Raw genomic sequence first — 13099 nt, forward strand, 5'->3', positions numbered from 1 at the left:
GGTTTCAGGCCGTCCAGAGGCCGGAGGCAGGCTGACGTGCCAGAGCAAAAAAAGGACGTGAGAGAGCGCAGGTCGCCGTCGCTCACTCGCAGACGACTGACTGGTGTCCGCCGTTGTGCAGGAGTGGGATGGACGCTCTCCAAAGAGCAACGTTTGAAACTCGCAAAAGGCTTCCATGCAAGCTGTGCCAATCTGTCCCACACGTCCTCTGAGCTAGCTATAAAGGCTAGACCAGGGGAAATACATGTTCTATGCAGTCATGTAGATAAGCTAAGGTAAAGCTGAGGGAAAACTGTTTCAATTGCTAAAGTAAAAAAAAAAAAAACAGAACCAAATCAGCTTCCAAACAACAGAAGAAAGATGCATTATGCAAAGCGTGCATTCTGACCAACAGCCTGCTTCCCCGTGGTACCAGCCTCTCTGATTTCACACTCTCTGCCCACCTGCAAACTTGACGTGGAACTTGTTCTCCGGCTTGAGAATCTGGACGTACAGGGGGCAGTTTGGAGCAAAGTCTTTGACAGCCCAGGCCCGGAGGATGGTTTGATGGTCCTGCAAAAAAAAAACAACAAAAAAAATTTTGTTGAGTGGATTGAGTTAGCTGTCATATCGTAGAACGCGGCAGGGGGAGAGAAAAAGTAAGGAGCAAAAGCATCATTAGTGGCATCACACTGCAGCACCGCTATAACATTCCTCTTAAACCTGAATGTGTGGACCGATATGACCTTGAAGGGTCAGAGTAATGCAATTTGGACATTTTGTGGCCGGCTTTGATGAGCAGGTGGAGAATTAACTGTGAAACGCTGGCCCTGAGATGGCTTTTAAAACTTGTCTAAAAGGTGAAAAAGTTATATGGCTTCACCTTCAAAGCTAGCAACTCTTCAGATCTAAGGTAAAAATAAGAGGATGTAAGCTTACTCCAACTTGCTGTAGATATCCATTGAACAAAATGTGTAGCATTGTAGCCAAAACACCCATGTTGGCCTTTACGTTCTTAATTTTTAGGAACTCCCAAAGGCATTTCAGAAGCGAGATCCTTTAATATCTTCAGAAGCTTGCCAACTTAGCCATCTATAAGCTCCTGGCACAACTTTGGCTGAACATTTCATTACTTCTAGGGAGAATTGCCAGAGCTCATTTAAACTGGTTGGTTTTCTGACACAGACTCAGCTTTGAAGCAGAGTTCACATGTTTCCACGGGGTTGACATCTGGCCTTTGGGAAATCCATTCAAGCCTGGTTGATCTATTCCAAAGCTAGTTCACATGTGTTTCTGATTTTTTTTTTTTCAGCGAACCATCTGATCCAAAAGTTCCTGTTCGGTCCACACAAATCTGGTGAAGAGGTGGAAGAACAACCGAGGATCTTCTCCAAAGATCAAGCAAATTTCATGAAATAGGAACTACACCATTGTCACTGTGCACCATTCACGCGCTGCAGGTTCTCACGTGGACAAATCAAATGCCTTCTGGTTAAAAGGTTTATTGTCAAACGAGAGAGGATTGAGGTATTAGACCATAGTGACAAGACTGGAGGAGTTGAGATAACACTGTACCAGCGGTAAAGTACGGTGGTGGTAGCATCATGCTGGGGGGCCGCTTTAATTGACAGCGGTACTGGTGCATTGCATTAAAGTGGATGAAACGTCAAAGGAGGCGAAGGTCCGCAAAGGTCTGAACTTCACCTAAACTCAACAGCTAGATGGTTGAAGCTCTGAACCAGTTGGGTGTTTGAACAGAGCAATGGCCCCCAATGGTTTTTATTTGGCCTTCATTCAACTGAGCCTACATGTATAATTTTGACCAGTGTGGCTTAGAGTAAATCCACAATAAATTTAAACTTTTGAACCCAGAACAGTTTAAACAGATCACTAAGAGCCCTAAAACAACATAACACCCACAGAGATAGAGATTAAAACTCTGACCCAGATAGATATATGCTTTTTAAAAAATTAATAACCCAAGATGTTTGCAGCCTGATTAGGATATTATATCCCTCCAAATTAGAGCAGATTGTACATTTTAAGTCAAGCAATTAAACTTAAAATGGAGTATAATTTGTAATACAAACTACTACTTCTTTTCCAGAGAACGTTCTTCACATTTCAACCTATATAACTAAAAAAAATAAAATCCAGAGCATTTCTCTTCACCTTCTAATCACAGATCTGCTTGACAGTAAAACATTTTACTTGAACAAGTCCTAGAAACAAAAGTACATCTGTGCTTAAGATGGTCGCAGGAAAACCAAACGCCGTAATTTGGCCATGATTAACGCTGAAGTGACTCAGGATCAAACAGGGAAATGGTGAGGCACGTACAGCAGCAATGCGGTCCACTTCAAACCGGTTGCTGAGGATAAAGCAGGCCTCAGCATCGTCCATCCTGCAGGTGGTTAGTAGAGCCAGCAGCCACGGGAGCGAGAGAGGCAGACGGAGTGGGAGGGGAGAGAAAGAGAAAATCGGGGGAGGCCGTGAGACACAGGAAGAAGGGTGTTGTCATGTTATTGTCAGAGAGGACAAAAGAGGAAAAAAAAGTGGGACGGCAGAACAACAAATGTACCGATGTAACGTTATCGCATACGCCATTTTAAGATGAGATAGTGGGAGGTGAGGGGAATAAACAAGAAGGCTTTTCTGCCCCCCCCCCCCACCAACATAACACTTGCTTAACTTGTTTTATATGTGTCTTGCAAAAAAAAAAAATAAAAAGTATTAATAAGTCTTAAGCGTTTTCACATTTTGTGATGTTACAACCACAAAATCCGGTCCATGTTATCGAGATTTTGAGTCATAGATCAACACTAAGCACATAACTGTGAAGTGGAAAAGTAATATGCAAACATCTATTTTTTTTTTTTACAAGTATAAATCTGAAAGGTGTGGCTTTAATTTATCATTAGTCCCCTTCAGTCTGATGCTCCTAGCGCCATAAGTCCCCTAAATGTCACACATTGAGTCCACCTATGTGTAATTTAATATCAATATAACACCAGCTGTTGTATATAAGTTTGTTATTGTTTTTTTTTTCAAGAATTTTAAAGAACCAACAGCATCATGAGGATCAATACAGGTCAGGAGTAAAGTTGTGGAGAGGTTTAAAGCGGCATTAGGTTTTAAAGCAATATCCTGTGCTTTGAACATGTTGCAGAGCACTCTTCAATCCAGTATCTAAAAAGGAAAGCGTATGGCACGACTTCTAGCCCAGCAAGACATGGCTGGCCACTTAAACTTACCAGGCAGGGAAAGCATTAATTAGAAAAGTAGCAAAGTGCTCCAAGATAACTCTGGAGAAGATCCTCACTTTTCTTTCTGCCTTCATCCTTCCAGCATTTGAGGCGAGCGGGAAACAACCTGATCCTGTTCTGCTCGCCCTGCTTCTGCTTGGTCACTTTTCTCCACAGCAGGTTTAGGGATGTCCTGCAGCAGCTATGGCCCCCTCACAGCTTCTGGCAGTCATCATGATCTTTGTGGCTCTAAAGGGGTTTCTGATTAAGGTGAGAAAACTGTGGCGATCATAAAACTATTTACACTCCTTCAATTTTTTTTTTCCATTTTTGTTACATTGCAACCACATAGCATGCTGTCAGGGTTTTATATCTGAGAAGCATCCACGGGGGCCAGCAGAGACCCACAACTAAGGCAGGAGAATCTGTCAACAGGATAACCAGATGGCAAGAAGAGAGCCACTGTTGGAATAAAGCCATAAAAGTCTCACTTAAAGTTTTAGGGAAAACTGCAAACATGTGGAAGGAGATCTCTGGTCAGAGACCAAAAATGAACTATTTGGCTTTTAAGCAAAACACTATGTTTCAAACCAAAATAAACTGACTACACCATCTCTATAAAGACCTGTATCGATGGCAACATCATCCTGTGGGGACAGTTTTCTTCAGCAGCGATGGGGAGGCTGATCAGAGCTGCTGGGCCGATGGAGGGGGGGGGGGGGGGGGGTGGAAAAACGACAGACTGAGAGACTTTAACTATCCAGGAGGACAGCAACCCGAAACAAACAGCTAGAGTCACAGAAAATGCTTCAGATCACACTAAATCCCAGTAAAATCCACCGAATATTAGGAAAAAGCTTCAAGTGGTACAAAAACTTTGCAAGACATTGCATCAGTATTTAGGGGGAGGAAAGTACAGGTGTTACTTTAAGGCTCAAGACACCTGAATAATTAATCCTGAACTGCACATTAGACATTGACCGTGGTGGGGCTTTTCTTTTCTTTTTTTTTTTTTTAGAGCTCTGATATTGATTTAGTTTCATAATTCTGTTGTAATTAAGCTTCTAAAGAAGATGGACTGCCATGATCACTCACTTGGCCCTCATGAGGTCTTGGTCTTTGAGAGCAGACCCCTGTAGGTAGATGACTCTCAGAGCCCAAAGAGGAACATGAAGGACCCTCCTCACCTGGACGTCCATCTCAGCGGGGCAAAGGATTACCACGTAGTAGTCCTGCACACAGACAGGGGGGGAAAAAGACAACATGAAAAGGCTTGGCTTTCACTTTTATGTTCAAGTGTTTGTGTGAGAACAACCGAGGTCAAAAATTGCATTTGTTTATTTACTTAATACCAAAATTTCACGGACCAAATTTAAAATGTAGGGGCCAGATTCAAGCCACAGCTACACTTTGTTCTCCGCAATGAAAAGTAAGACGATCCCTAGAAACACAAGTAAATATTCACACCTTGCAGCAAACAGACTCACAGCTGCTCCAGCATGAATAAGTCAGAGGTTAGACCCTTGCTATGGCAGGATTAATTCCCCCGCTTTACCCTCTGCTGCTTTGGCTTCTGGAAAGGATTATTATGGGCGGCACACACACACATCCACACGTGCAAAAGGACCCCCTGAAAACCCCTCTTGTCCTACTTAAAACCGGACCTGCAGCCGAGGGTGAGCGAAGAACTCGTTGAGGAAGTCCATGAGGAGGTCGATCTTGAGGCAGCTGACACACAGCACCACGTGTTTCTCCGTCTGCGCCCTGTAGCGGCTGTAGTTTCCTCCGGATTTCTGCCGCTCCATCCACAGAAACGCCAGCTGCTCGAACTGCATTCAGGACGACATTCATCACATTCAACAGATGGAAAGTGGATTAGGTTAGCTGGAATACGGCACGGACCCAGGTGGCATACGAAAAGAAAAACAATGCCTGGTGTGTTATGTTTCCATTTGATCAGGGAAAGTGTTTGGGGGGGGCGAATTAAGATAAGTGGAGATTTCAGGATTGCGGCCAAGTGGAACGTGATAATGGACATTAACGGGGACAAACGTGTAATGGAAATATCCGTGAGGCTGAGACAAAACGGCACAGATATCATCGGGTTTAACAAGAGGGGTGACGGATGGCAGAAAGTATTTAATCTGAAAAAAAAAAAGGAAGCGCTCAAGCATTGATGTGAGTTTCCTACAGATTCCCATTTGTCGTCAGAAACAGATCTTCTTAACGTGAATGTTATGGAGTCGACACTAAGTCGGTGACAAATTGACACCCCAGTGACTGCTGGGATGCGGGACCAGAGCTCTGTAGCAGCAACAGATGTAAAAAAATAAAAATATTGGATGTTATGTCTGCTCAATGAACTGTTTATTTTCCTGCAAACCTTCATTCTGCCTCAGATAAAAAAGCACCATTAGAAACATAAGCAGTAGGTCTAAGAAGTGTACACACCCCTGTTAAAATTTTTAATTTCAGTTATGTAATACTATGGCCATCATTAATTATTTTCACTTTTAAGTTGTAGCACATCTGGTTTAGGTCAACTAAAAAACAAACAGATATGAAGTCAGATTTAACAAATTAGAATATGGGCTCTAAGGAGGATCGTTTGTCAGATTAAAAGTACTTTTTGAAAATAACAACTTTTATGCAAGTATTTAACATTTTCATTAAGCTCACATTTCTGTATTAAAATATTTAATGTAATAGTCTGATCTTAAATGCTGTGTTCTTATTATAGGTAAGCAAAAAAAATAATGTTATTAACAGAAATTCTGGATTTAAAACAGCCAGTGAGTAATCCATCTATAGAATGTGTTTACCTTGGTTACTGTAATTGGCTTTCAGAAACAAATTGACATTTTGATAATTTTCTAATTCATTGAACATGACTCTATGAAGATAACTTCAAAAGTTTACACATTTTTAAAGCACTATAGTTTCATTTTAGCATTCAGCCTCGTTGGGTAAAAAAAACTAACACCAATTATATAGAATCTGATTAACCAGAAATAAAGTTTACCAATCCAAAAACAATCTGTCTTGCTCATTCTCATCCTTTATCTAAAGCCATTAACCTTGCAACCATTTGCTGAACGGCTAGGGTTTCATTGCTCAAATGCATGAGTCAGGAGGCCCTCCTGAGGAGGGTACAATAAAACTCTGCAGTATTTGATATATACCATGGAACAGCAAACATTAAATAAGGGTCAACAGTGACATTGGTTCCACAAAAGGAAGAAAAGACAAGAGATTCAGTGGTCATGTTCGTTGTCAAAAGGCCATCAGCAACAGTGAAAGAGCTGCAGGAATTTCTGCCAAGTACTCTTGGTGGTCTACATGAGTTTTCTCTAAAGCTATAAGTCTTGCCTTTCAAAGAAAAACATTCAGACCTGGCCCACATCCTCTAAAGGACAAAATGAGTCACATTCTGATGAAACCAAACTTCAACTCTGGGACACAAGCCGTAAAGGTATGTTTTACATACAAACAATACTAAATATTACCAAAAAGAACACCATACCTAAAGAAACTTGGTGGTTGCAGCATAAGGATATGTGGTTATGTTTTTAGAGAAAACAGGCTTTTTTTTAAGCGGTTAAGTATGTGAACAGTTCCACGTGACAATCAGTTTTGATGCAAAACTTTCACGCGTCTGCAAGAAAGCTGCAAATGAAAATTTATTTTATTTTTCACCAAAACAGGGAGTCCAAGCATGCATCCAAAACAACAAAACGATAACTTCACAAGCGGGATTGTGACAATGGCCAAGCCAGAGTCCAGAACTACATATGACATAAAATCTATGGGGTCACCTGAAGACTGCTGGTCTGAACTCTTATATTCTACCAAATGTTGTTTGCATGTGTACACTTATGCAACCATGTTGTTGCACCTTTTGTATTTTTTTATTTCCTTCTGACATATCTATTTGTTTTTCTGTAGAATGTTATAGGCTAATGCCATATTACAGGAGGAAAAAGCTTAGAAATTATTTATCATGGTTTCATCTTTCACAAAAACCTTCTGTTTTATCAGGGGTGTGTATACTTTTAAGAACCACGGTGGATCATTAGGATAAATCTGTTTTATTGAGCCGTAGTTTATGTACAGCCATTTTGAGATTAGTGACGTGAAAAAAACCCATAAAAAAACACCAACATTTCTTTCAAGTGAACCCTCTAAAGTGATGAAATGGAGTTGTAATGAAGCAAATTTGATTATTTTTTAGAGTCATGGACCTTATATTGCACTGAATCCCGTCAAGAAGTACAGCTTCTTATGGTGTAGGAATTTGTCAAGAAAACTAAGAAAACAGAAGTAGAAGAAAATTATAGAAAATAGATTTGACCTGTGGCTATTTGCTACTCAGACAATCGTCAGGGGTCAGACAGAGGTACACACTCAGTCACATCCGCCCCCCCCTAACCCAACCCCCTACCATACAGAGACAGGCTGGGGACTAGCAGGGGACAGTTTCTAAATGTCAGGGTATTTATGGATGAAAGATGGGGAGAGGCAGTGAGATATCAAAGTTAAAGACACATTCTTCATAAATGTATTCATGCAAGTTTACCAAAATGTTCTCCAGCTAAAGTTTTTTTTTAACGTAATGAGGGCTTTGTGAGGATATTTGCAATCACCCGGGTGCAGCTAGAATACAGAGAGAGCTTTTGATCATGTCAGCGTGGGATGCGGTCCCAGTTAAAGACCAAGCAGTTGTAGCATCCTATAAAAACAACACATTTGCCTTTAATTACACCACAACATCAACATTAGATAACCACAACATAATTTTTAGGAAGATTGTATTTGCCACAGTCACATTATGGCACTCTCCTTTGAAATATTGCAAAGTACTACGGTCAAACATTTACTCTATAAGATGTATAATGACCTAATGGCTGAAGATGTTTCAAATTCGGCACATGCAAGACAAATAACCACGATTCACGTCTTTATAAGAAAGTGAAACACTCCTAAAGTTGTTAAGCGTTATGTAAATATGTAAATATGCGACCGAATATTGCATCCAAACCATCTGTTGTGGTTGAGGTGTTAAAGCTATAGTTGGTAATCCTGTTCTGACACACTTTTTGTTATACTGGGTAAAATCTTCCTCCCATCCTGAAAGTAGTCAATCATTATGTATTCACAAAAAGGGTGTTAAAAAATTCTCTGTGGGAGCTGCAGGCCTGTAAAAAGCCCTAGTCAATCTCTCCCATGTGGTCCGGAGAGCAGGGATTTGCCATAATGTTGTTCCTGCTCTCACGCTCCTCTGTCCCTCAAGTTCCTGTGGAATCGCCTTATCTACTGATTGTCCCACATGCTAATCATTCTGATGCGCTCACATAACGCCAGTGTGTGCGTGCTCGTTCTTTCCTAGTTTCCGCTTGCTGGCTGCGGATGCGCACCTCTAGTGTTTATGTATCCGGTTAGCTTAGCGGTTATCTTTACCAATTCCCCTTGGAATTGGTAAAGATAACCAAATATTTCCATCTTAGAGGGTACTTTTACTGAAACATCACAAACAGAGGGCCTACTTTTAGAATTTTAACTTTTCAAAGTCATTAGAGCAAATTCATAAACGAATGTTTTCAACATAAACGATTGTTTTCGACAAACTGAACTAAACAGACGCCAATGTGAAACTGAACTCACGTCAACAGGAGACCTCAACTGAAATAATAATAATAATAAAAAAGATAACCTGAATTTAACAGACGTCAACATATTCCATATTCCGATTTACTTTTTAGGCTAATTATACACAATTTAAACCTGTTGCTATTTTAACAACGATGTTCTCAAGCATTCTCAATGGGAACAATGAGGACAAGCCTTTGATGCGCAAAGCTGTTCGATGTCGGGTTGTGCAGAAGAAAGAAACAGCCGCAAGTCATCCTGCATATGTAGCCTTCACCGGTATTTGTTTTTGGTCAGGGTGAGAGCGAAAAACCCACATTCACATAGGTAAGTGGAGGTGAAGGGGATCAGGACTCTCATGGCTTTGGCGGACACACATGGGGAAACTCGCTCTCAACACTCAACCAGAATCGCGTAATCGGCATTTCCACCAGTCTCTGTTTTAAGTCCCCATTTGAACTGAGCTGAATAAGAGCCTCCTCCTCTTGGATGCTCAGTTCATTGTGGACTGTGGGTGGGAAAGAGAAGGGGTTTCTGACCCAATGATTTTCCAGTGGCTCCTCTCCAAAATACTCTCTGAACTGTTAACGCAGCCTGTTCAGGTACGCGCTGATCACCGGTTTCACAGAGTTGAGTGGCAGCGCAGTCTTATTTTTCTTCGCGCCTCCCCTGCGACTCTCCCCCAGGAGAGGCGCGCCTCATCTATTGAAAACCACTGGCTTAGCGGCTAGGTTAATGGTTAGCTGTTCATTATAGCTCCATTGCTCTCACCAGACTTTTAATATGACTGAGAGTCGCAACAAGCCAACCACGTTCATGTTTATGAGAAGAAGAGGAAGGCCTCTGTAGAAAGACAAAAGACCAGAGTGGATATGGGACATTTTTAAGATTAGATTCCCCTGAAGAGCCGAAGAGCTGGTAAGATGGTCTTGCAGATGCGGAGTTATTCAAAAAGGGACTTGGGGAAACTTCTAGAAAAAAAGACGATACAATTCAATCAGTTGTACAGCTCTAGTCTTGATAATGGTCCTTTAGGTTTTAATTTGTAAGGTTTCATTATTAAATATCTTTCTTTGGCTGTTTGCATTATGGTCCACCACTTCACAGATATCAGATCACAGAAATGTGAAAGAGGACTTCAACATACAAGATAGGACTCTGAGGTATAAAATGAATGATTAGTTGTTGGCTGGATACTGTTTCTGTGTTTGATGTTTACAAAATCATACAGCCTGTCTTCAAAAATATCTAGCCTAAAAAAAAAAATAGGCCTTTCAGATGTTCATTATTTAAAAGAGGACAAGCGCAGAAAGACAAATGGAAATGTACTAGAAAAATATCCCGAGTGGATGACCTGGTGGATTTCTACAAATGTTTCGTGACAGTTATAGGACATAAGAAAATGTTCAGTGATTTCAACACATGATGTAAGAGCGATAAAAAGGTTTCTCTCAAGATTTCTCCTTGTTGAAACTGTGTTGGCAAGAATTTCAACATAGATTTCTACAAATAAAATGTAGTACCGCAGAATGGAACTAAACGTCCCTTTTGAAAGAGGAACTACTTTATTAGAACTCACGGCTCATAAAATGTAAAGTACATTAAATCATTTTACCATTGCTACCATAAACTAAATGTTGAACAGACATCAATGTTAGTTATACATATGTCAATTACTGCACTTGAAATGTTCATGTTTTCTTCCATTAGATAATGTTAAGTTGCTGCTTTTCTGCTCCGCCATTTATTTAGAGATTCTTTTGCCTTCTTTATCCTATCAAACGGGTTCTATTTAAGTAATTTCTTGATTAAGCAATAATCAAACCTGGATGTGGCTAATGAAATAAAATTTTACTTTCCAAAAAGGTGGTAATTCCTAGTTTATTCATGATTTTACAAGGTGTTGGTGGAACAATTTACTTTTCACGCAGAGTTAGATTTTATTTTTTACCTTAGATAAACGAAATAATCATTTGAAAGCTGCATTTTCTGTTCACTCTGGTTATTTTGTTTGATCTAAAAACTTGTTTGGCAAGCTAAAACATTTAAGTTTGAGCAAAAGCTGCGGAGGTCTGCGAGGGTCAAACAATTTATCATTCAGTTGTTTGCGTCTCAAAATGAAAAGAATAAAAAAATAAATGTAGTAGCATTAGAGATGTAGTTCGGGTGAGGTGACTCGCTGTTTAAAAGGATTCAGTGGCAATGAATTTAAGCATCCTCGTGGGATTGTACTGCTAAATTGATCATTCTTGTTGAGAAATAATAGCTTTTGAGTTGAATAAACATCGAGCTTATTAGTCGCTAAAATAAGTTTGGAGTTTTCACAAATTAAAGAGAATGAAAACAGTGCAGTACATCATTACCACCCCTCATCATTGACCTATTAGGTTTGTCTCGATCCAGAGGGAACAGCTCTAACTGCAGGTAAGACATAAAAACACCTGCACAGAGGAGATGAATCCCATTAGCACCCTCGCATGTCCCGGGAGAAACACAAGGTACGGCACCCACCACCGGGTTTACACAAATCTGAGGAACGACTGCTGGGAAAACAGCCAAAACGATGCATTCGTCGAGGTGTTTTATCGGTCCCTGTACGTGTGTAAACGGCTTTTCTAAGTCTCCGTCATAAATTTCCCTTTTATAGAGCGGCTCGGAGACAGGGAAGAGATTTGGGAAATTGAATGAGTGTGGAAGACTCTCTTGTTGCTCCCGGTATAAAAATAGCGTCGTAAATCTACGTAGGGACGCAGTGAGTCATCCGATTACTGTGCGAGGGGAGAGAGCTACAACGTTATTAGAGATAAGGCGGGGAACTTTAACGTTCTTCAGCACATTAAAAGAAAACTAATAATCTTTTGAGGGTGACAAAGAGATCTGTAAATTAATCTTTGTGATATATTTTTTCCACAATCATTCAATATGCGCATACTTAGTTTAGCTAAGAAAAGCTGGAATTTAGTTTGAAACGTAATCCTGTCTCATGCTTGCCTAGTTTAATAAAACACATGGGAGTAAAATAGATTTTTTTTGCCTCTGGGAATTCTAAGCTCATCAAATAAACAAAGCTTTAGTTATCATGACTTGAATAATAGATACATGTATTATTTTATATAATGCCTTAAAAATATATTCATACCCTGCAAACTTTTACAAAACTTTTTTTTTTTCCCAAGTTTTTATTGGGATTCAGCACAACAAAACAAGAATATAGCGAGTCAGGCAACAAATTCTCAAATTATTCTAGATTTATGAGGGGACTTTGACTAGGCCATTCTAGCACAGGTCCCAAAGGGCTCAGTGTGGTGCTCTGTAAGGTGTTTCTTGCCACACACAGCCTTTTGCATGTCAGCCATAAAGTTAAAGTGTTGCTTTAACCTGAGCTGCGGATCTCTGCAGCTCCTCCAGAGTTACCACAGAGCGCTTTGACACTTTTGCATAAAATCCCGATAAAAATAAATTGGGCTTGCAAAGTGACAGAGTGGTGTAAATACATTTTGCAGGGCACTGTAAACGCGATCACTGCTTTGTTACCTGGATGGGAAGCACGATGAGTGCCACAAAGATCATGATGACCACCAGAAGCTGTGAAGGCCATATCTGAGGCGTGACATCCCCAAAGCCCACCGTGGAGAAAGTGACCACGCAGAAGTAGAGCGAGTCGAACAGGGTCAAGTTGTTCCCGGCTCGCTCCAGGTGCTGGATGCCGCAGATGCTGATCGAGGTTTGCAGGACGGGAAAAGACGGAGACGGAGAGAGAGAAAAGCAAAGTGAGCATCGAAGACACTTCACAAGCTCTGAGAGGCACGGGCGCCCATGGGAGCCATTATTCATCCGTAAATGTTTTTTCACACCTGTGCAAATATCTGTGACTTTTTATGTGCAAAGACGGGGGTGGCTGCACGCCCGAATGCCTTTTGTTTGAAAATTTCCACATAAAGATATGCTGTGGCTGTTATCGTAATCCTCAGCCGTCATCGGGGAAAATGTCAAACTTGAAGTGGTCAGAGAATCTCACTGAAGCTGGGTGCACACACAGGATCTCCTTGACTTCCTCCTGCATTTCGCCTAGCGTGTGATGCAAGCTGACAGATCCTCCACTTCACTGAAGCAATCCCCCTCTGCCATTCAAGAGCCCCGTCTCACTCTGACAGTAACCAATTACCTCTCTTCTTACTGCAATTCTCTCTCAGCTCCAGTAGCTGCTATTTTCAACCCATCTACATGTC

At 40.9% G+C, this 13099-nt stretch overlaps 1 protein-coding gene across 2 annotated transcripts in view; it reads right to left on the minus strand.

Annotated features, from left to right (window-relative positions):
* The window catches only part of LOC105932034 (potassium channel subfamily T member 2), a 60885-nt gene that overhangs the window by 17696 nt on the left and 30090 nt on the right, over positions 1–13099 (minus strand). For both annotated transcript variants that reach the window (XM_036129074.1, XM_012870997.3), the window contains 5 exons: positions 12405–12585; positions 4889–5053; positions 4320–4456; positions 2320–2383; positions 444–552 (listed from right to left, as the gene is read on the minus strand). In XM_036129074.1, the coding sequence (XP_035984967.1) occupies positions 444–552; positions 2320–2383; positions 4320–4456; positions 4889–5053; positions 12405–12585 (656 nt within the window). The remainder of the gene's footprint in view (positions 1–443; positions 553–2319; positions 2384–4319; positions 4457–4888; positions 5054–12404; positions 12586–13099) is intronic.

The sequence above is a fragment of the Fundulus heteroclitus genome, unplaced genomic scaffold, assembly GCF_011125445.2.
Source record: "Fundulus heteroclitus isolate FHET01 unplaced genomic scaffold, MU-UCD_Fhet_4.1 scaffold_135, whole genome shotgun sequence".
Classification (NCBI taxonomy): domain Eukaryota; kingdom Metazoa; phylum Chordata; class Actinopteri; order Cyprinodontiformes; family Fundulidae; genus Fundulus; species Fundulus heteroclitus.